We start from the raw sequence: 23,880 nt of genomic DNA, 5'->3' as shown, positions 1-23,880 counted from the left end.
ACCAAACTCCACCTGGCGCATCGACACTGACTCTCAGAACCAATCTTCACCTGGTGCATCAACACTACTTCTCAGAATCAATCTCCTCCTGGTTCATCAATTTTGATTCTAAGAAACAATCTCCATCTGGTGCATCAACTTTGATTCTCAGAACCAATCTCCATCTGGTGCAGTAACACTGCTTCTCAGAACCAATCTCCACCTGGTGCAGAGTCCCTGTCTTTCCTGTACAATATTTTTCACTCATAAGTCGCTCATATTGATTCAGATTTCCCCTTTCAGGCCCACAGTAATAAATATCACAAAAGTAGCCTTTTTTCACCTGAGGAACATATCAACATTTAGGAAGATATTGTCCCTGCAGGATGATGAAAAAATGGTTCATGCCTTTGTAACCTCCAGGTTGGAGTACTGCTGTGCTTTATTGTCTGGCTGCACTGCAATTCAGCCTTGAAACATCCGAATTATGCAGAATGAGGCTGCTAGGGTACACACAAGAAATGTGAGCGTATAAGTCTGGCGCGCTCATCTCTTCAGTGGTTGCCTGTTAAGCGTAGGGTTGACAATAAGCTTCTAGTCCTGACGTATAAAGCTTTAAATGGTTTGGCTTCAGAATATCATAGAGAGCAACTTATCCTTGAGTCTCCTTCAAGACTGCTTCACTCGAAAGGTGCTGGCTATTTGAAAATTCCAAGTATATCTAAAATGACAACGGGAGGTAAAGACCTCTCTTACAGAGCTCCTGCCTTTAAGAATAATCTCCCTTTGTATGTTCGGGCTTCAGTTCTCTGTCTTGAAGTGGAGGCTCAAAACGTACCACTTTAGTCGATCGTTTCCTTTAGGATGTCTGGGAATGGTAAATCAAGGTTTCGCGGAGCTACTATCTGAGCTGAGCTGACTGCGCTGGTGCCTGTCACCAGCTTGTGAATGCTCATATTTGCTGTTCTGTGCCTTGTTTGGGGCGCTGTCAGTCCAGGATCGCTCTCACGGCTGTGTACACCCATTGCATAGCACCCTGTGGCTTTTTCATATTATGCACGCTTAGGTCTATACATATGCAACAGCTAATCTCATAATTATATGCTGCCCAACCTTCTCTTTTTCTATTTTCTTCCCTGGGGCCATTCCCCCTCCCTGAATTCACCGACCTCTCCAGCTCTCTCCTGATTGAAGCCCACGCCATGACATAACCTGGAGGCCTGGATGGCCCCTCTGAACTGCATATTAATATACACTTCTTCACTTGGACTGTCTGTTTCACCAGCTGGTTTAATACCTAGCACTGTAAGATGCCCAACCTTTTCTGATTTCTGATAGATCTCTCATTACATTCTGTTACCACTCATTCTGTCTTTAGTATTAAACCGGGCTGGCCACTGGAGGAGGGGTTTCCCTCTTCAGTTGGGTTCCTCCCAAGATTTCTTCCCACTGGGTGGTTTTTTCTTGCACCGTTTGAGTGCTTTTCTTCCAACTGTAGAGTTTTTTTCTTACCTCAGTTTTGGGGGTTTAGAAATTTTCCTTTCTGTTTCCTCTGTAAAGTGTCCTTGCAACAGTGTCTCTGTAAAAAGCTCTATACAAATAAAATTTAGTTGTACTGAATTAATGTGGCGTTTTTTGCCAAAATTTCTAAGCAGACTGCTTACCCACAGCATTTCAAAAAGCGGTCTTTCTAGTCCTGGTGTGCGTAGTCTAGTATAATATAGCTTTCGTTGGCTACAGTATGATAACAACATATTGGTAGAGGACAAAAGGAAGCAGCCTCAAATTAACCTGCAGCTGCCGACTTTTGATGCGTTTTTAGCCACTGCGCTACCTGTCACGACACCAGCCGAGTCCAGTCCGACACAGCGCTGTCACACGACGCCACCTGGCTATTGTCTGCTTCTCCTGACGAATTTGGCGTGGCGTCTCTCCTCCTCGACGCTTACGGCGGCTCGCGGCTCGAGCCGCGTTTATTAACAGAGAGCGTGGAGAGACGCGCGGAGGAGCGCGTCGGCGGGCGAGTTCGGCGTCGCGCCGAACAATGACGGCTCCGAGCCTGCTGAGCGGCGATAACCCGGGCTCCGGCTCGCAGCTCCGCCGCGAGGCGGTGATGAGGCTCGCGGGCGCCGCGGCGACCGGCTGCTGAGGACCCGCATATTTTAGCATGAGAATTACGTCCGGGGAGGGCAATTACTCACGCGTTAGGAGGAGGAGGAGAGAAAGAGAAAGAAAAGCCGAATGCAGCTCCTGGCTCCGGAGAACAGACGTATGCCACACACACAAAAAAAGGCCAAGGTAATAAAGATACTGTTGTTAGCTGTGATTGGAAGGTGGATCTATTCCGCATAATTATCTGTGTCTTGCGTAAGAGACAAGGCTGGATGCGACGGGAAGAAAATATTTTAAAAGGCTTGACAACACAAGTGGCTTACTGGAGTCTTACTTATAATACTTATAACGACAGACATGGCATTCAAACCGACTCAGCACTCGCTGAGTCTGAGGAGGACTATAAAACAACACCGCCGTCTCCCAAAGAGAGGGAAATTCGCTATTGCCCAGTGACAACCAAGCCAATTTAAAAAAGCCAACAAGGAACTGTCAGCCCGCGTGATATTTCCAGGAGAAATGCCCAACTGAGGAAATGTGCGTCAAACGATAGTGCAGACCCACAGCTGGAGGAGACAAAAGGAATTACCCGCAGAACCAACAGCTCTGAGAAACGTGGCCAAAATGACAGGGCAGTTTGTAACGGGATGGTTCTCTACTCCCTGCCAACCAGCTGTGTGTGCCTTCATGCCATTTACCAGTAACGGATCCGGGAAACTTTGCGCTGACCGTCCTGGCTCGTTTGTGCGCTGGCAACCAACCAAAAAACCAAGCAACTGCACAAATACGCTCAGGTTCAAATGGAGGCCATCTTCTCTGGTCCTTTATTCACGTAGAGAGGAAGCCTATGGCTGGAACTGTTGTGGGCAGTGTGCCCTGTGTGTGTGTGTGTGTATGTATGTTGGGGGCTGTGGGGGGGGGGGGGGGGGGGGCTGGCTTTAGGCCGTAGAACCAGCCACTAGCATAAACACTATATCCAAGCCAGTCCATGTCCTAGAAAGTCTCAGGGTCTCCTGGTTTTTGTTGTTACTCAACACTTACTTGATCAATTAAAGCAGCTAATTACCCAGTTAACTCACCTCACCTGGCTTCTTGGGTCTTTGTTTGGAACACAGCATGTTCCTCTTTTTATTGCATAGGCCCATTCATTTTTACTAAGTATCACCCAAATCCTAGGACCGGCTGTGGTTGGCCTTCTCATGACTGACAGCTCAGGGATCCAATGAGAAGAGGAACATAATATAGATCCCGCCTGCACTGGGGAGCCCGAACCCACAGCTAGAAGAAAGGCAAACCCTAGATCCCCGCACAGGCACATCAGCACTTAAGACTACACCCTTGCTGAGCAGTCTGACCAGTGCCGTGTGATCCATTAGAAGCACAGGGCCTTTTAATTAATTTACTCCCTCCTTTAATAGGAAGGGAGAAACACGGCCATATGGTTAGATTAGTGTAGATGGCATAGCCTTCTCAGCCAATAGGGAAATGTGTTGGAATCCTTCCTAGTGTTTTCTAAGTGTAGCCGCAGGGTTTGTGTCGGCTATATTAGCAGCTGTTCTGTGTAAAACAGTCACACATAAGCCTTCTCTTCCCTTCATTTGGGCCTGCAGTGCAACACCCAGGCAGGAGAGTGAGCAGCCTGGAGGAAGAAGAAGCTTCAGTAAACACTGCTTCACACTGCTTCACACTGCTTCACACTGCGTCACATTGCTTCACATTGCTTCACACTGCATCACACTGCTTCACACTGCTTCACACTGTGTCACACTGCTGCACACTGTGTCACATTGCTTCACACTGCTTCACACTGCGTCACATTGCTTCACACTGCTTCACACTGCATCACACTGCTTCACACTGTGTCACACTGCTTCACACTGCTTCACATTGCTTCACACTGCTTCACACTGCTTCACACTGTGTCACACTGCTTCACACTGCTTCACACTGCTTCACACTGCTTCACACTGTGTCACACTGCTTCACACTGCTTCACACTGTGTCACACTGCTTCACACTGCTTCACACTGCGTCACACTGTGTCACACTGCTTCACACTGCGTCACATTGCTTCACACTGCTTCACACTGCTTCACACTGCATCACATTGCTTCACATTGCTTCACACTGTGTCACACTGCTTCACACTGCTTCACACTGCGTCACATTGCTTCACACTGCTTCACACTGAATCACTGTGGGAGGGACACCACACATCTCCCAGCATGAACATTCTTCATGGAATAGTCCAGTCTCCCAAAACTACAGTAATTAACCATTACTGCTTCATTAGCCATGTATAGTACTTCCTGTTGGAAGCCTCACAAATAGAAGTTTAAAACATCACCACAGGTAGGCCATTAATAGAGGAATGATCATTCAGAGATTCTGTTTATAACAAGGCAATTCATTAGCAAGTTCTTAAAAGACATCTGCTGAATAAACATTGTAAAAAAAGAATTGGATTTTTACTTCTCATGTTGCCAATAGATTTGTTTTTAAATCTTGTTAAACAGTTAGGATTTTGATGATGCATTACTACCTTCATAATAAATATTATTTAAGGAACAACTGCAGGCTATTATCCAGTACTGAGGGTGAAGAACTGGGGATCCGGTCCAGGACAGAATGTGCCTGTCACACAGATAAATTATCCTTTATTTCATTAATATTATAATAACGCATAATTACAAGCCTCGTCCAACCCCTGTGGTGCAGTGCAATATTGATTTTATCTGCGCTAACTGCCACAGTGACAACGTCGGGAGCCCTGCCCCTGGAAGGAGGTCAGTGGCTGTCTTGCATGTGCCCCCCCCCCCCCCCCCTTCCGCCCCCGCCCCCCCCAACAGTGAAGACGCTGGCCTGGATTCAATAATCAGGTCCTGAATCTGAACCTAGAATTAAATGTAAGCATATTTCTTTCTTTGCACATTGGTTGGCAAGTTGATGAACAAAATCTGTTTCTAAAGGAAGAAAAATTGTATTGATCATGAGCCAGATCTGAGGACAAAGGTTTATAGCGCCCAGACCTCTCCTGTCCACAGCTGACTGGGCAGAATGGAGCTCCTGGAAGGGGTGCTAGCAGAGGTTATGCGCTTCAAAAGGAAAGTCGCACCGTTGCCAATTTCAAGGCACAAACCAAATTTAGCCTTTACTCACTATTTTTCTTTATCGGTTTGGCCCATTGTTTCTAGCTCCGCCGAGCTTCTTCGAGTTCCACTCGAGCTCTAAATAATTGACGTCTTTGGCATGATTCATTCAAGTTACTCCATGAAATGAAACACGTGCTTTTTCGAAGAGTATGGCTAGTTCACTCTCAGGTTTCAGTAATTTACAATGGAACGACCCAAGCTTGCAGTGTGCGTGTGTCCTCAAAAACCACACACAGCCCAGCCTGCCTGGTAGCTGTCAGAAACTACTTTGATCTCAACACAAATACAGTTCGTTTTATCCTGTTGTGTTGCTGTTATTAAACATTACTGTGTACACTTCAGTGGCGATGCGGAGACCGCGGAGCATGAATCTGGTTGACGTTTATTATTCACACCAGAAGGCAAGGCTGGCAGAACTCTCTGGCTGAGATCAAGCTTGAGGAACAAAGTAGAATCTGTCGAATCCCTTTACTGACGCTGCAGGCTAACAGCTCAGTTAAACCTACGGTGTGCATCATTACCCTGTAGACTTTGACACACAGGCGCACACACAAACAAACACACACACACACGTACGCTCACACACACACATGCGTGCACAAACACACACACACACACATATATACTCACACACACACACACACATATATTCACACACACACATGCACGCACACATACTCACACACACACACCCACACCCACACACACTCACACACACACTCATATTAGCTCTTCGACTGCACTGGGCTATAGTACTAGGCTCCGGGTGGGTTCATGGATACGGTGTGGTGTTATCAGAGGGATTCAAAGAGTGCATCCCATCGAGGGCAGAACCTCTATCTGCTCCCACAGCTGCAGAGCCCAGCGTACACAGAGCCTCCGTAGCAGAACTTACAGATCCCTTACAACGAGGGTTTCAAAATCTTCTTAGATAGATTTCATAATGCAATGCTGGCCGGATCTGAAGTATACAGCCAAACTGAATTCTACACAGTTTATGGCAAATGTCACCGTCAAGAGAGGAGTCATAACTTCGGTTATAATTTCTTATTCCTATATTTTAAAAAAATCTACCTACACTGGAGAAGAAACCAATCACAAAAAAACATGTCAAAACATAGTGATGTAAAGGTTCTGTTATATACAATCCTCTGCATAAACGCTGGGGAAAAAGCAATCCCCTGTATGATGAACACACTCTCATGGGCTTGGAGGTCTCCCTCCTGATCCGGATGCTGAGGGAGTTTCCTCTGACTGGGGTGCAGTAGCGAACGCTAGCCGGCTAATGGCCGCAACACCAGCAACAGAGTGCCGCTCCAGAGCTTCCACCGGCACAAGGATGAAGCCATCAGCCTGGCCTTTTCATACAGCCTGTCGCAGCACAATGACAAAGCCAATTGCATTATGCACAGTAGGTGGCAACGAGGCCTAATGTCTCGGACTTCTAACCGCGAGCTCAAATTTTTTAACCATAGCTGCGGCGCTGCTGCTGTTAGCTTGAACACAGCTTTCAACCAAAAAACTGACCCAATAAATATTCAGCTTTGGCTGTTTATAATGTTTAAATAATATTTTAAAATGCTAACAGGGTCGTGGCCCCTGCTTACCACCAGGGGGCAGCAAAAGATGTGTCTTGAACTGATTACGAAATCACTGATGTAATTATTGTCGTCACCTGTTTCTCATTTGTCAGTCTATTTACGTTGTCCCTGTTCCTTCCTTTGTTGCTAAGTCTTGGGGCTCACTCCAATCGCTTATTTTATCCGTCGTCGTCTCCTTGGTCCTCGACTGACCCGGAAGTCAACGAAGCTCCTATGTGTAAAACTCTTCATGTTAAAAACTGACGTGCGGAATTACTTGAAGGTAATAAACGTGTTAATGCAAAATGCAAAAGTCACTTTCCCACCACGTATTACAACAATTTTCAAATGCTTGATAGCACAATCGTATGTCACCTAATGTGATTGTAATTGTTTAATCTCTCTCAGTTACTTTGCTTAAGTGAAAATGCTTTGCGCCACAACTGACAGTCACCACCGCATAAAAGGTGCAGTTTGTGACACTGTGGAGCCGGCAAAATATATATATTTTAAGAACAGCCGTGAAATGAACGTTTCTGGTGAATTCTAAGGGGAAAATACACCATTGGCCACAATACCATGTCTGGGTTGAACAGGAGTTTTCCAAAGATTCTTTCCATTCTTTCCGACTAACACATAAAAGTTCATCGAAATTTGGATCATCTAAATATGACAGTTGGTACCTTAAATTCTGTGTTTTGGTTTGAATGATTTTGTGTAGGACCACATAATATGATGATGGTTATTTTATTTTAAATTATTTCATTTCAATGTGAAAAATAACTGCCGCAGTGCTGTGTATAGTGTACTTCTGCATGATGTATCTGTCTTATTTCACAAAGTTATTTTCATTTTGCGTTCAATATTGGATTTTGAGCTCGAAATGAGCAGTGTAGCATTTTGCATGAAGTTTTGCAAATTGGAACTCTGTTGTGAAAAATGAGCCAATCATAAAAAAAATCAATGGCTTTCTCTCACTCTTTCATAATACCTTCATTACAGATGCAGCTCTTTGTGATCAAGGGCCCCTGCCACTCCCCCTCCCAATCAGAGATAGGGATACGCATTCAAAAGCTACAGCACTTCAGAGAGTTTCACTCCAGAATGAGAAGTTCACTCAGGACATTTTTCCATTTTTTTTTACTGCTATACTTCAAAGGCATGTCTTCGATTTGAGAGCATGTCCACCAGGTGAAGATGTTCAGCGATTATACCCCCGATCTCAGTGGTGTTTCCATTTTTTTTTTTTAAACTTGTAAGCTGAAACTAAATATTTCAAGATGTTGAAGAACATTCTGGTTAGTTTCCTTTTTTGTTGTGAGACCATGTCAAGACAAGAATGTTGCCCAAACAGTTTTAGAAACCAGTTATCATTACAAACAAGGACTGCCAACATCACGTGAAACACTTCAGTTGTCACAAACGTAATGTCAAACAATCCCTGGTGGTTATCACTGAGTTTTGATAAACCTTATAGTGGCTACATGCAATAGACATCTTAATAATGTGTTGAATGTAAGTATTGGAAGAAATACCGATAAAATGAATGCAAATAAAAACATTTAGCATTCATGGGACATAAATGGCACTGGACCCACCCATCCACTCTGCCCTGCCCTGCCCCACCCAGCCCCGCCCAGCCCCGCCCAGCCCCGCTGCAGGAACTCACCAGCTCGATGAGCTCGCGGTAGCACACCTGCCCCTCCTCGTTGCTGTGGACCAGCGCGAACAGCATCTCCAGCTTGGAGGGGTCCAGCCGCAGCTCATGGTGCTCCACCAGGCTGGCGAAGTTCTCCACTGGAATGAAACCGGTGTTCTCTGGGTCCAGCTGCCAAAAAAGCACAGCAACACAGCAGCCTCAGCGCAGCACCACAGGCAACAGGGGGCGGAGCACAGGCGCACAGAGATGGTGCACGGGGAAACGGAGATGATTAAGTTCTATTTGATCAATGTTTTATTCTTAACCTTGACTTTAGAAAAACCTTGAACAATGCTATATATTGAATTAACTGAATGCATATTAGGCACAAGTTGGAGAGAGAGAAAGAGACTGAGAGAGGGAGAGAAAGAGAGGGGGAGAGAGGGAGAGAAAGAGAGGGGGGAGAGAGAGAGAGAATGAGAGAGAGACAGAGAGAGATCAGTCTCATTACATTACATTACATTACATTTATTTGGCAGACGCTTTTATCCAAAGCGACGTACAAAAAGTGCATTTCATGGTCATAGACAACTACTAAACACAGGTTCTGTAACAGACAATACTTATTTTGTCTCTGTGGGACAGCATGGCTCTGGTTAGCAGTAAAGCTGCTCTGCTTTTTCTCTGGCCCTGGACAGATGCATTTAAATCTGTTTAATTGAGAACAAGCGGCGTCTTAATGCTAGTTTAATCTTCTTCTCGGACTCCCCAGGTCTCCTCATTATTTATTTATCTGTCTGCTTATTTCTTAATCCATGTATCTACTGGAATACAGTAACAGTAGTGGCCAGCTCCTTAGCTGTGATCTCTGTCACCCACAGCAGTAATATGAGCATCTTAGCTTTGTTTCTATCCTCTCCAGAACTATGACAATCTTAGCTGTGTTTCTATCCTCTCCAGAACTTTGACAATCTTAGCTGTGTTTCTATCCTCTACAGAACTATGACAATCTTAGCTGTGTTTCTATTCTCTCCAGAACTATGACAATCTTAGCTGTGTTTCTATCCTCTCCAGAACTATGACAATCTTAGCTGTGTTTCTATCCTCTCCAGAACTATGACAATCTTAGCTGTGTCTCTATCCTCTCCAGAACTATGACAATCTTAGCTGTGTTTCTATCCTCTCCAGAACTATGACAATCTTAGCTGTGTTTCTATCCTCTCCAGAACTATGACAATCTTAGCTGTGTTTCTATCCTCTCCAGAACTATGACAATCTTAGCAGTGTCTCTGTCCTCTACAGAACTATGACCATCTCTACATTCCGCATGTGCACCAAGCAGCTGGCAGGCGGCACAGTGTCCTGAGGGAAAATGTCCACTGACTCCCTCCCTGGAATACAAACGACCAGGTCAAAGGTCATGAGGTGGCAGTGGGTCGGCTCAACACAACGTCAACTGCAAAAGCAGAGCCACTTAACGGTTATCAGGCATAGCGACAGCGCTTGGTGACGATTGTCAACGCTGTAACTGATATCAGGCATAGCGACAGCGCTTGGTGACGATTGTCAACGCTGTAACTGATATCAGGCATAGCGACAGCGCTTGGTGACGATTGTCAACGCTGTAACTGATATCAGGCATAGCGACAGCGCTTGGTGAGGATTGTCAACGCTGTAGCTGATATCAGGCATAGCGACAGTGCTTGGTGACGATTGTCAACGCTGTAACTGATATCAGGCATAGCGACAGCGCTTGGTGAGGATTGTCAACGCTGTAGCTGATATCAGGCATAGCGACAGCGCTTGGTGACGATTGTCAACGCTGTAGCTGATATCAGGCATAGCGACAGTGCTTGGTGACGATTGTCAACGCTGTAACTGATATCAGGCATAGCGACAGCGCTTGGTGAGGATTGTCAACGCTGTAGCTGATATCAGGCATAGCGACAGTGCTTGGTGACGATTGTCAACGCTGTAACTGATATCAGGCATAGCGACAGCGCTTGGTGAGGATTGTCAACGCTGTAGCTGATATCAGGCATAGCGACAGCGCTTGGTGACGATTGTCAACGCTGTAACTGATATCAGGCATAGCGACAGCGCTTGGTGAGGATTGTCAACTCTGTAGCTGATATCAGGCATAGCGACAGCGCTTGGTGAGGATTGTCAACGCTGTAACTGATATCAGGCATAGCGACAGTGCTTGGTGAGGATTGTCAACGCTGTAACTGATATCAGGCATAGCGACAGCGGTGGGTGAGGATTGTCAAGCTGTAGCTGATATCAGGCGTAGCAACAGCGCTTGGTGACGATTGTCAATGCTGTAACTGATATCAGGCATAGCGACAGCGCTTGGTGACGATTGTCAACGCTGTAACTGATATCAGGCGTAGCGACAGCGCTTGGTGAGGATTGTCGACGCTGTAGCTGATATCAGGCATAGCGACAGCGCTTGGTGAGGATTGTCAACGCTGTAGCTGATATCAGGCATAGCGACAGTGCTTGGTGACGATTGTCAACGCTGTAACTGATATCAGGCATAGCGACAGCGCTTGGTGAGGATTGTCAACGCTGTAGCTGATATCAGGCATAGCGACAGCGCTTGGTGAGGATTGTCAACACCGTAGCTGATATCAGGCATAGCGACAGCGCTTGGTGAGGATTGTCAACACCGTAGCTGATATCAGGCATAGCGACAGCGCTTGGTGAGGATTGTCAACGCTGTAGCTGATATCAGGCGTAGGAACGACGGCTGGTTCAGTCGCTCAGTGGAGTAGGCAGGTGCCCTGCGATAAAGACCGCCAGCGCTGGACGAGCAGCCGCCGAAGAGTCTGCGCTACGCATCGATCAACAGTCCCGTCACGGCCGGGAGTCCTGCCGCTCCTTATTACCGACTCCGGCGAGACAAAAAGCGAACGTCGCTTTATGTGGAGAATAATGGGCGTAATCATCATCAAGAGCCTCTTCTCCAAAATAAACGGACGAAAAACAGAGATAAAGAGAGCGCACGAAATGAAGCAATTACGCCGATGAAGCGATTGCAATTAGGCCCAGGAAATAATCACTTATTTATTTATTTATTTATTTATTTATTTATTTATTTCTGCGAATGGTCTGACCCAAAGGAATTTGACATTCCCGTTTTTTTAACGCCGCGCTGACTGCACAGCGCGTTTGTACAGGTGCGTGAAGCCAAGGCACGGAGCTGCAGCCGGAGCCCAGTGGAGAACAACCTGCATTAAACCCGTGATTTAGCGTCAGGTTCATAAGCCAGAGCTACCGTATTTAAATGCAACTTGTTACCGTAAAGAGTAATGAGTTTCTGAATAAAAACCTTATAAATGGCAATGCCTGCAAAACAAGCTCAAATAGTATTAATTATCATGTAATTATAATGATATATATTCGCTGCCACTCTGATTCATAATGCACTGGCAGCATTGGTATAAAATGTAATCACAATTTTTTTGCATACACTTAATTCCAGCAGGTATTTCTACAAATACTGCTATTCTATGGATTACAAAACCTGTAGCTGTAACAGGCTGATGCACCATAAAATGTTACAAGGTACTCAACCTGCAATGCTGCGTTATACTGTATATCCAGCTGTATAAATGGATGCAATGTCAAAGTTGTGTAAGTCTGGATGAGGGTGTCTGCTAAATGCCTGTAATGTAATGTTGTAAATATGTACGGCGCAAAGATGTACAGCAGTCATTCAAGCCCTGACCTTGACTGCATCAGTGTGACGTGCACCTATCAAAGAACAGCGCATCAATCCACAGGCAAACGATGACCCTCGCAAGTGACAACCGAGTGGGTTCATTATCTCATTCTCCATTGCACACCGGCTTCAAGTTCTGTCAAACGATGCCGAAACGCACACGAAATCAAAAGCGCCAAACTCCACCTCCTCTACGCGGAGCTGCCAAAGACATTAACACTGAACGACTGAGGGGCGGAAATGAAGAAGTGAGGTTGAGGGATAGAGAGAGAGAGAGAGAGAGAGAGAGAGGGGGGGAAGAGAGAGACAGAGAGAGAGAGAAAAAAGGGGGTGAGAGAGAAAACAAAGAGAGAGAGAGAGAGCAATGAAAGAGAGACAGAGAGAGAGAGGGGGAGAGAGAGAGAGAAAGAAAGGGGGTGTGAGAGAGAGAGAGAACAAGAGAGAGAGAGAGACAGAGTAAGAGAGAAAGAGAGAGACAGAGAGAAAGTGATCACCCACCCCATATAAACATTGTACATATCTATTGATTTACTTCTGTTGCTGTCAATGCTGTTATTTGTATATATTGTTACATTTACCATTATTATTTTAATATTATTATTATTTTACATTTTATATATGTATGCTTTGGCAATAAGTATGTCTGTATTTCATGCCAATAAAGCAACTTAAATTGAATTGAAATTGAAAATTGAGAAAGAGAGAGAGAGAGAGAGAGATAGAGACAGAGAGAGATAGAGAGGGTCCCTGGAGAGCGACGACGAAGGTCTCTCACGGCCGCCCTCGCGCGCACCGCCCCGTGCCGACGCTCCGGCCCTCTCCCCCGGCGCCGCGCGGGCCGGAGAAGCTCGCCGGAGCCACAGCCTGGCCTCGCGCGGAAACCACCGGAAGCTGCTCCCCACGAGAACGAGGAGAAGCTTCTCCCCGCGCTTTGATCTGCTTCCGCCTAATCCACGTTCCGCCCGTCCGCGCCGGTTCACTGGCCCGCGACACGCGCTCCCTTTCGCACCGCGGCGGAGGATCGGGGAGGCGCGAGCCGTCCGACGCCCCGGCGGTCGACAGCGAGCGTGGGCGGGATCTGCTTGTAGGTGCCGGCCGGCTAATTGAGCCGCTGGATGCTCGGATGGGAACAGACAGACCGTTTAGAGGGCGTCAGCGAACGGGCGCCAGACTTAGTCCTTTACTTGGGGAAGGACCAAGAGACCCACAGCAAGCAGAGACCGATAGGCTGTGTCGGGCTCTGAATGTAGAAGCCAAGCTACATAGCTCATAGCTCATAGCTCATAGCTCATAGCTCATAGCTACATAGCTACATAGCTGGGGCTACACAGTCGGAGGGTTGCCGGTTGGATCCCCCGCCCTGGGCGTGTCGAAGTGTCCCTGAGCAAGACACCTAACCCCTAATTGCTCCCAACGAGCTGATTGGTACCTCGCATGGTTGCCTTTCACCGTTGGTGTGTGTGTGTGAGCGTGTGTGTGAATGGGTGAATGAGAGGCATCAATTGTAAAGCGCTTTGGATAAAAGCGCTACATTAACGCAGTCCATCCAATGCAGTCCAAGCTGTACAGTGCCTTCAGAAAGCACTCGCCCCCTTTGACTACTTCACATTTTGTCCTGTTACACCCTAGAATTTTACCCTCACCTTCACCAATAATTTAACAGTGCTCATAGGAACGTTCAAAGCTTTGCCAATCTTTTTATAGCCTTCTCACGCTTTCTGCTTCCCAATAACATCACTTCAACATTGACATTCCATGGACAGTTCTTCGGTCTTTGTGACAGCATGACTAATCTGATTGGCATCTTCAGCTGTGAGACCTTACAATGTTGGCAATGTTTATCTTGCAGTTGTGCAAATCAACACAGGTGGACCTCGCTATTTAATGTGGAATAAATACACCTGCCCCCAATTTAGGTTGTAAATACAAATGGGGTGAATACCTATTAACCAAGTCATTTAAAAGATTTCATTTTGATATTGTAATATCCCATTTAAAAATCTTTGAGGTTGCAACACTGTAAATTGAGAAATAATCAATGGGAAATGAAAACATTCCACAGACATTTCTAAACATTCTATATGTATATACTATGCTATGAATTCTGAACCCAAGAAAAGTCAGATCTTTTCAATTCAATAATTACATAGCTGTCAATTAAAAAAAAAAAGCACTGAGGCACACTGCTCCCTGCAGACATTGATAAAGGATGAATGATAGAGTAAAGCTTTACTATGGAGCTGCAGGGAGGTCATGCTGGGGAGATAGTGTGTATGTGAGTCAGAAGCACTAAGTGTGAGTCAGATGCTGAGTGTCAGAGATGTACATTCTGTATGAGGGAGATACACTATGTTTTTTTACAAACAATTTCCTGTAGGACATTTCAAAATATACAAATAAAAATAGTTACTATAAGGAGTACTGAAATACATCATATTGGAACAATATGCATAGCGCTATTCTCTCATCCTGTACAAGGAGGTATGCTCTGACTGTATACCAGAAGGTGTATTCTAAGGCAGAGAAGTGAGAGAGGTGAGAGACACAGCTGAAGCAGACAGAAGAGAGAGTGTTTAGAGGCACAGCTGAAGCAGATTGGAGAGAGAGAGATTAGAGGCACAGCTGAAGCAGATTGGAGAGAGAGAGATTAGAGGCACAGCTGAAGCAGATTGGAGAGAGAAGTGGGAGAGGCACAGCTGAGGCAGGTTGGACAGAGAGGTGGGAGAGGCACAGCTGAGGCAGATTGGACAGAGAGGTGGGAGAGGCACGGCTGAGGCAGATTGGACAAACAGGTGGGAGAGGCACAGCTGAGGTAGGTTGGACAGAGAGGTGGGAGAGGCACAGCTGAGGTAGGTTGGACAGAGAGGTGGGAGAGGCACAGCTGAGGTAGGTTGGACAGAGAGGTGGGAGAGGCACAGCTGAAGCACATGAGGGAGAGAGAAGGGATCACACCACAGTGCCATGGCAGCAGACCAAGTACAAGGAAGGATTTGTAAATGACTTGAGAGCTGGCCACCCTCCAGGCTGCGCCACACGTCTTACTGTTTTGCCTTCATTTTGTATCCTTGTGCATATGCAGCCTTCCCTGGCTTTACCCCTGCATCCACAGGACAGTAAAGGTCAATGGGCCAATAGGGGAACACTAAAGCAGGACATGCAAAGCAGGTGAACTCTGGAGGTCCAGAGAGGGTGTGGCCATATCATAGCTCACACCAATCAAACTCATCCTTGATGACTTTCAAATGAATTCCAGTTTCAGCAGCTAGCCACAAATAGTTAAGCTTTATCGCTAATGGAAGCCCAGTAAATTATTTTATCGCTCTGTGTCTGGAGGAGCACAAAACTGCAGATGGACTCCACCACAACAGTTTAATGCGTACAGATGGTCCCCTTCCCACGCAGAATTTGTAGCCATTAATAACAACTGCGCAGTGTCGCGGAGTACGCTAAGCTGAGCCGTTGCAGCAGAGTGCGGAGTGAGCCGTGGCGATGCAGCACAAATGTCGCGGCGCCCCGACGTGTGCGTTAGTGAAAAGGCTCCGCGTGTGAGTGCTCAGCAACGTACCAGAAATAGGCTGAGCTTAACACCGTGACTGAGCTCAACACCGTGCCCTCCTGCACACAAAGATTAATGTGCTAGCACCGACTCTCACAAAGGTTAATAAACCAGCCCATGGAGCTAACTCTCTCTCTCTCTCTCTCTCTCTCTCTCTCTCTCTCTCGCTCTCTGTCTCTCTCTCTCTGTCTCTCTCTCTGTCTGGTCATTATTTTATTTTATTTTATTAGATATTTCTTTGTGTTGCTGCCAGCTTTTCAATATTAGATCAGTTACGGAGACATTGACACAGGGGTGCAAGAACTGGGCTCCCAAAGATCTTCCTGCTGCACAAAACATTTTTCAAGACGATACGTGAGAGGCGATTCGACATCCATGTAAACTAAAGCTCACTGGTGAACAGGTGCTCTAATGAACAGGTGACAAGTTGGAAATGTTACCATGCCAACCCTGCAAAACAGAAACGGTACGAAGTACAGAGGACGGGAAGGGATTTCAAAGAAAAAGAAGGTGCTTTTACAGTGTTATGCAGGATGAAATCAGAGACCTTTTTGACAAGCAACATAACCCTAACAATAAATCTTATTCTTCACGATAAGATACCTTAACCCTAATCCATTAGGAACCTAACCCAAAGGCTTTGCACTGTAGCAGCATCTTTTAAAGGAACATTCTCATCATTATACTACTAAGGGTCCTTCCCAGATCCTTCGGTCTCCAAACACACCCCTCCCACGGTCCTGGGTACTTAAAGAGGCCTGGAATATGCATGTGAAATCAGGGGATATTCTTAATCTGCAGTTTTACCAGAAATGCGTATGATTGGAGACTTCCGTTTCTGAAGGTGATGGCTATGTGCAAACTTTTCAAGACAGCATCCAACGTGCAAATTAATCGAGGAACCCAAGTCCCCAAAAATACCTAGTCATCAAAAGAAAGCACAGATACAGTATATGCCCACATCACAGAGTGAACTTGATTTCTGTAGAATATTTTTGCACAACTGCCATCTTTGGTGAAGAGGCCCCTATAGAGCTCTCAGCTTTGTCTAAAAATGGCCTTTTTTCTCAAAGCTTGACGATTTGCGCAGGTCAGCCAAATATCTGGACGAAATCGCCCATCAGCATTCCACCCCAGTTGGAAAAAAAACTTGCCTACACCCAGGGTTCTGTCTGATCCTATTTAAATTTAGGCAGTTTAGCAGAACATTGAAAAATGAATCTCGTTGAAAAATACATTTCCTAAACTGACCCAGTTGAAACAGAACTGAGCCCAACCTTTTCTTCCGTATAAAGACAGTGCCTCAAGTACCCCTTCTCCATCAGTGCACTGTGAGGCAGGGCGGACATGTCAGCAATATCTAGCATGAAGTTAAAGTTCTTTTCAACTGTTCATATTCAAAAAATAGTACTGTGGACACAATGATCAAAGCTCAAAGCCTCTGCGTTAACGACAAGTACACATTCCGCAAAACTATAAGCACACTGTTTCCACCGAAATTTCAGTCCCAAATTACCCCTTCACAAAACACTAAACACAATTCTCCTCGTTTATATCAGCTGGATTTTTATAAATAAAAGCACTGCATTGATATGGAATGCACTGCAATTCTACAAGCTGAACTTCATTGAGCAATTGCTCATGCTCAGTCCTCACAGGAGCAGACAATGCTTGCCTAGATAGTAATTAGCGCATTAGCGCAGATAAAAGGTAGCATATCGGAGCTTGCTGGTCACTGTGCCATCATGGATAGCCCCGGCCCACAGAGGGGAAATGCCAGTGCGGCTCAGCCCTACCGCTCATGTTCCTCCAGACGCTCCACAACGCTCTCATCCTACCAGAGCAGAGGGAGCCGGAGGGCCCAGAGCAGAGGGAGCCAGAGGGCCCAGAGCAGAGGGAGCCAGAGGGCCAGGAGCAGAGGGAGCCAGAGGGCCCAGAGCAGTCCACGAGCGCTAGCATTTAGGGCAGCGTTAGCTTGGTCTGCAAATGGTTCAACAGCAGCCCTCTGTGCTGTCTCTTCCACCCCCCACACCCCTTTTCTCAGTCATACTGAGGGGTTTTTTGCGGCATGGTGGTGGAAGGTTCGCAGCCTGAGCTCGCACCCCCCCGTCGCCAGGCAGCAATGGGGGGCGTAGACCAGCCGAGCCTTTTCGGGGGTTGGTACGTCATCCGCGCGTATGCGTCCGCCTTTGCCAGGGAGAACACAGAGAAGACAGAGGGCTGGTGACGTGGACAAAAGTCTCTGGCCTGACTGAGATAAGGAAAAAGACATAGTTTTCTCATTTTTTTGTTTTTCACATAAACGGTCTTCCTGTGCAGGTCTACTGTGCCCTCTTGCACTGTTTTTCACCACTCAATCAACTGAAATGTACAGTGCAAAACTGTAATTTGGAGAAAAACATATTTTTGTTAGTACTGTATCTGAGTACATTGTTTATGCCCAAGTGCATACAGTAACAATGTTAACACTGAAAATGCATTAGTTAAGCTCACAGTAGGTAAAGCGTTTCATAGCGGTGCTTTTCATTTATCACACCAGTGTGTAACTGGCCCTCACTGGAACCTATTCATTTCATCACGTTTGTGTCGTTTCGGTTGAAAGGTCTAGTTCTGAGGATAGATAACATAATTTTGAATGCTATGTTTCATCCTGGCTTGAGAAATGTTCAATCTACAGTTCATCAGGCTTGATAAATTTTGCCAAAATGTTTGATTCTTTTGAGTTTCGTGTTTATAGTTTTGGGAACATTAATTCAGGAAACGCGTGTAAACATTCCATAAAAAACTGTAACATGTTCTTTTCAGGAATCACATTTCAGTACTGACATCTAGCAGACTGGCTGTACAGTAGGTGTGAGTTGGCTTACCTAGCTGCTCAAAAAATAAATAATTTCTGTAAAAGAAGTCACATCTAGGAATGAATAGTTTTTCTCCACAATAAAACGTACATAAAATAACTTTTGCTCATAATTCAGTTCGTTTCTTGACAGTATTTCAATAATGGCTCCTGTATGACTCTTGAGTCATAGCAGGTAATCAATTCTTTCCTGTCTATAGAGAGGTAGTCCCATCTGCCCATCAATTGGCTAATCATTGTTCTAGAGCTGTTTTGCCCCTCATGACAGGTTTTCGTTTAGCAGACTGGTAAGATCCGAAAAACAAATGTATGCATTCTGCAGCTAAAACACGTTTCTCCACCTCTCTATGTACTGTCACATCTCTCTCTATGTCTCTCTGTGCATTCATACACTCCTTTGGCTCTCTATACACACTTACGCCTCTCTTGATACCCACATCTCTCTATGCACACATACATATTCGCACATTTTTTCCCCCACATAGGTTAAAGAACGACAAAGCAAGATTTTGCCTCAACGAATTAGAGCTCTTTCTGATATTTGTAAGGAAGCATAATCATGAACTGGCAGAGTAACCACCCCCCCCCCCCCCCCCCCCCACACACACACACAGGGCTCCAGCACTGTATATCACAAGGCCATTACCCCCTCTGTCTCTTTATAATAATGAGCCTCATGAAGGCAGACAATGGGTAGCATTTGGAATGACCTGGAAAGGGGGGTGGGGGGGGGGGGGGGGGGGGGTAGGGTGACTTCAGGGTCAGGGACAGTCTAACCACAGGCAGCTCTGAGCCAGCTGAGTAACGGCGCCCGAACCGCACACAGGAAACCTACGGGAGGCGCTGAATATTCAGGCGTCCCAGCCGCACACAGGAAACCTACAGGAGGCGCTGAATATTCAGGCGTCCCGCGAGCGCGGTTAATCCTCAGCCCCTCAGCACAGGCTTCGGTGAGTAACCGCCGCGGCTGTCCGAAAACCCGCGCGCGGCTAAAGAGCTGCGCGCCGCTGAAGGATGGCCAGGAGCCTGTAATCACAGACCAGCGTAGGGGCCGGGCAAACACACTCTTCAGATCGGCCCTGCGGCAGCGAATGCAATAGACACGGAGCCAAAGAAAGCAACAGACAGTAATGACCGAATCCGAAGTGTTAAAACACCAACAAGGGGACGTTTAAAACTACTGGTCCACAGACGGAGCTAGCAGCGCAGCGTCCTGGGGTGACCAATGGGCCGTCTGTCCAGCTGATCAGCCAGCTCCGGCGACCGCTCCCTGGGCATCGTCAGCAGCCGAACAGGAGGTCCGACGCGTGGCCGGGGAGGCGCAGGGTGAGCGTACGGGGTAACCACGGCGACGTGCTATTTCACCCCCCAGCGCTCCGTCTCCAACTTTGGCTGGAGCGGAGTTCACCGAGCCCCCCCCCCCCCCACCCCCCACCCCCCCGGCCCCCCCAAGCCGCGGCGGTCTCGCACGCCCCGGAATTAACTCCAGAAAGAAAGCGAGAGAGAGAGAGAGAGAGACGCTACGAAGACGGTAACCATAGAAACAAACAGCCGCCCCTTACCTGCTCCTGTATGAGCTGAAACAAAGAGCTCCTATCCATATACCGGCCAGGGATTTCAGAGGGACCACGGCGGCGGGGGGGGGGAGGGGGGAGGGTCAGCCAGGGGGCGCGCGGCCAAAAAAAAATCCCCAGGAGGCTCCCTGGCAGCTGGGTCCCAGGCGAGTGCCGATGGCGGGCTGGCTGGCGGGTCAGAGGAGCCCCCTCATTCTCTCCCTCACGGCGCGGGGGACCTGCAGACGAGCAGCAGCGCGGCGTTAGCGACAGTAGCTTTGTTAGCGACAGTAGCGACGTTAGCGATAGTAGCGACGTTAGCGACAGTAGCGGTGGCAGCGACAGTAGCGGTGGCAGTGCGGGAGAGGCAGGCAGGCAGGCAGGCAGCCGCTGAAGCACTCGCGCTCTCCTCTGCCCTCCACACACGCTGCGCTGCCTGAATGCCAATGAGGCAGGGGAGGGGAGGGAGGCGGCGCGTCTGGGCCAATGGGAGGCGGAGGGGGCGTGGCCCCGCAGGCTGCAGCTCTCCTCTCAGGCACGGGGATGGATGGGGAGCGTGGTTTGAGAAAGGGGCTGAGAAATGCCAGACTGCAGCTTCCATGCTGGCTCCCAGCTGGAAATGATGTTAATCTTTCTGTGTCTTTCTCTGGCACACACACATACACACACATGAACATACTCACTCACACATACACACACACTCACACACACAGACACACGCACACTCATGCACACACACGCCCCACACACACACACACACATATAAACACACACAGAGGCACACACATATAAACACACTCACACACAAAAACACATATCTGTGTATAGTTGAATATGCATGTGTGTGCGTAGTTGCAGGCCTCTTGAAAGCCTTCATGGGGCATTAGGAGATGGCAGGGGAATTACTGAAGGGGTATTATGGAGAGGGTGTAATTGGGGATGTAACAGGGGATGTAATGGGGTATAATAGGGTGCATAATATGTGTGCAATAAACGTGTAATAGAGTGTATAATATGGGTGTAATCGGGGTGTAATAGGAGTGTAATAGACGTAATAGACGGTGTAATGGGGTATAATAGGATGTATAGTATGGCTGTAATAGGGGTGTAATATAGTGTATAATATGTGTTGTAATAGGGGTGTAATATAGTGTATAATATGTGTGTAATAGGGGTGTAATCGGAGTGTAATAGGAGTGAAATAAACATGTATTAGACGGTGTAATGGGGTATAATAGGATGTATAATATGGGTGTAATAGAGTGAATAATATGGGGTGTGTGTAATTGGGGTGTAATAGGATTGAAATAGGAGTGAAATAGACATGTACTAGACAGTGTAATGGGGTATAATAGGATGTATAATATTGGTGCAATAAGTGTGTAATGAGGTGTGTAATTGGTGTGCAATGGAGGATGCAATTGTCTAAAATAAACAAGAATTTGATGAATCATCCATAAACTCTTCTGGGAAATGAAAATACTCAGTGATTAACAGTAGTAAAAATGAAATGTAATTAATTTTCCAACTTCCAGCACCACTGCATACAGTACATATCAATTATTTTTCTTTTTTTCAATTTTTTTTATTTTTGCTTATCTTTTTTGTTTTTTTGTTGTTTATTTCTCAATTGTTCTCTCTAATTTGAAATCATGATTTATCTGTAGTAGTACCCCACCTGCACATGATTTACTGCAGTAGTACCCACACCTGCTCATGATTCTCTGCAGTTGTACTCCTACAGTTGCTGCACATACAGTATACTTCTCTAATGTAGCTGTCCACACCCTCTGCATAGAAATCATGACAAAAAGACTAAAAAGCATTGTCAGATTTCAAATTTTAAAAATGTAAAATCATCACTGTGACTTGACTGATTGCTTCACCCAGATGTTTGCTGTTACTATTTGTAAGCCAGACTTCATCTGGGTGCTGTGTGTTTCTTATGCTAAATTAATATTAGTTCTGATATTTTAGCTGAGACATACCTGTATAAGAAGCAAAGCTTGATTTGCTCTTAGAGTTAAAGCAGCTGTTGTTGTTTGTGGACAGTGGAGCTTTTAGCTTTTTTAGCTAGTCTGCTACCTTGCCAATTAATCTAGTACATTTGGCATGCTGGCTTAGCTGAAAAGAGTTTTTGCGGTTTTGTAAGATGCTTCCTCGTGAGCTTTACTGCCCTTAAGTGAACATCAGTGCAATCTAATTTCATTTTGGGTGCTGCATGTATTTTACTACTAGCAGAACAACTAATTAGTAATATGCAGGGCTTCCTCGTTTTTCTCTCTGGCTGTTTGGAGCCATGTTGGTGCAGTTTGCACAATAGGCTTGTTTTCTCTGCCTCAGCAGTAAAGTAAACAGGGTGAGGTAACAATATATCACAGATAAAAAATAAGGCTAAGGTAGCACAAGTTGCAGAATGAATTTCTGGATGAAAGTGTTTGGGATGAGTTTGTCTCATTAAGTGTCTCACGATTCCTGATCTCGACGATAAACGCGCTGGACTCTACAGTTCTGGATAGGTAGAGCTTCAGGAGCTGATTAGCACGTCTCTTTAGAGAGGCAGTGCGCATGCAGAAGGAAGGGAGGAGGGAGCCTGCAGAGCAGGTGAGGAGAGCGGGGTGACAGTAGGTCATGTGCCAGAGAAAAGGGTCTGCATACCAAACAGGGGCTGAATCTCCAGAGGTTGTGCCGTCCGGCCAATACCAGCCTTCGCAGGGATTGGAGTTGGCCTATGACACTGAGAGTGGGAGGATTGATGATTCCCAGGGTAAACGAGGAGGCCACATCCTCCACGAAAAGGGACTTAGTGACAGAAGAGGACTCTATTATTAGAGGTATAGCTGCGGACAGTACAGTGTGTTCAAAAGACAAGGAGTCTCAGATGTGGACAGGGTGTGGTTGGATAGATTGGCCTGGGTCCATGCTGGAGCCAATGATGTTGGTAAAGGTAGAATTGAGGTCCTGCAGGGCAAATTTGTGGAATTAGCAGCGAGGATTAGGAGGAGAACCGCCATCATCTTCTTGGGAGTTCTGCACGTATCACATGCTAGCAAAGGGAAGATAAATTTTATGCAGAGGCTTAACACATGGCTACAGCCTGTGGGAAAGTCATCACAGAGCAATCACTCCAAGTATTTTAGTCAATAAAGGCTGCCTCTTCCAACTGGTGGACTTTGAACTTGAAGATAAATTGACCTTAATAATGTGCAAGAGCATTTAAGTGATGTAGACTCAGCTTCTAAATTGCAAAACTGAATGAGAAATTGAACAATTTTTTTTTAATTCTTGATGTAGGATGTATGATGATGCAGGGTAAATACTTTCCAAACTGAATTGGAAAAATAAGCTGAGAAAGCATGAACATCTTCACAGGAGAGTCTGAGACAGAGAACATACTGTAGTTTCTAAATTTATGCAGCCTCCTTTTTTACTTGATTACTCTTATTTTCTTGCTACAAATTGTCATTTAAATGAATATATAATCAAATGAGTAATTTTGGACTGAATAGGACATTTGTGTATTTTTTCCCAGTGATAAACCTGTTAAATGACCTGTTGTCCTTGACTTCTATTGTGAACAGTTATTTTCCTATCAAACACTGTTGCATAATTGCATGATAATTATGCATAATTGTTTAAGCCACTTACAGTTTCCTACCTATTGGGTTGACCAGTCACAACTCTGAAGTTCATATCGCATATCTCCGAAATTCATATTTTACCGT

General features: G+C 46.1%; 1 protein-coding gene across 1 annotated transcript in view; it reads right to left on the bottom strand.

Moving 5' to 3' along the window:
- LOC118216198 (rhomboid-related protein 1-like) overlaps window positions 1-20,581 on the bottom strand; it is a 55,323-nt gene extending 34,742 nt beyond the window's left edge. The window contains exons 1-2 of the mRNA XM_035397272.1: window positions 20,165-20,581; window positions 8,493-8,651 (exon numbers count right to left, since the gene is read on the bottom strand). Of these exons, the coding sequence (XP_035253163.1) occupies window positions 8,493-8,651; window positions 20,165-20,203 (198 nt within the window). The 5' untranslated portion in view covers window positions 20,204-20,581. The remainder of the gene's footprint in view (window positions 1-8,492; window positions 8,652-20,164) is intronic.
- Between the last annotated feature and the right edge of the window lie 3,299 nt (window positions 20,582-23,880).

Source organism: Anguilla anguilla, chromosome 17, assembly GCF_013347855.1.
Source record: "Anguilla anguilla isolate fAngAng1 chromosome 17, fAngAng1.pri, whole genome shotgun sequence".
In the NCBI taxonomy this organism is placed as follows: Eukaryota; Metazoa; Chordata; class Actinopteri; order Anguilliformes; family Anguillidae; genus Anguilla; species Anguilla anguilla.
This window is presented reverse-complemented; position numbering and strand designations above follow the sequence as displayed.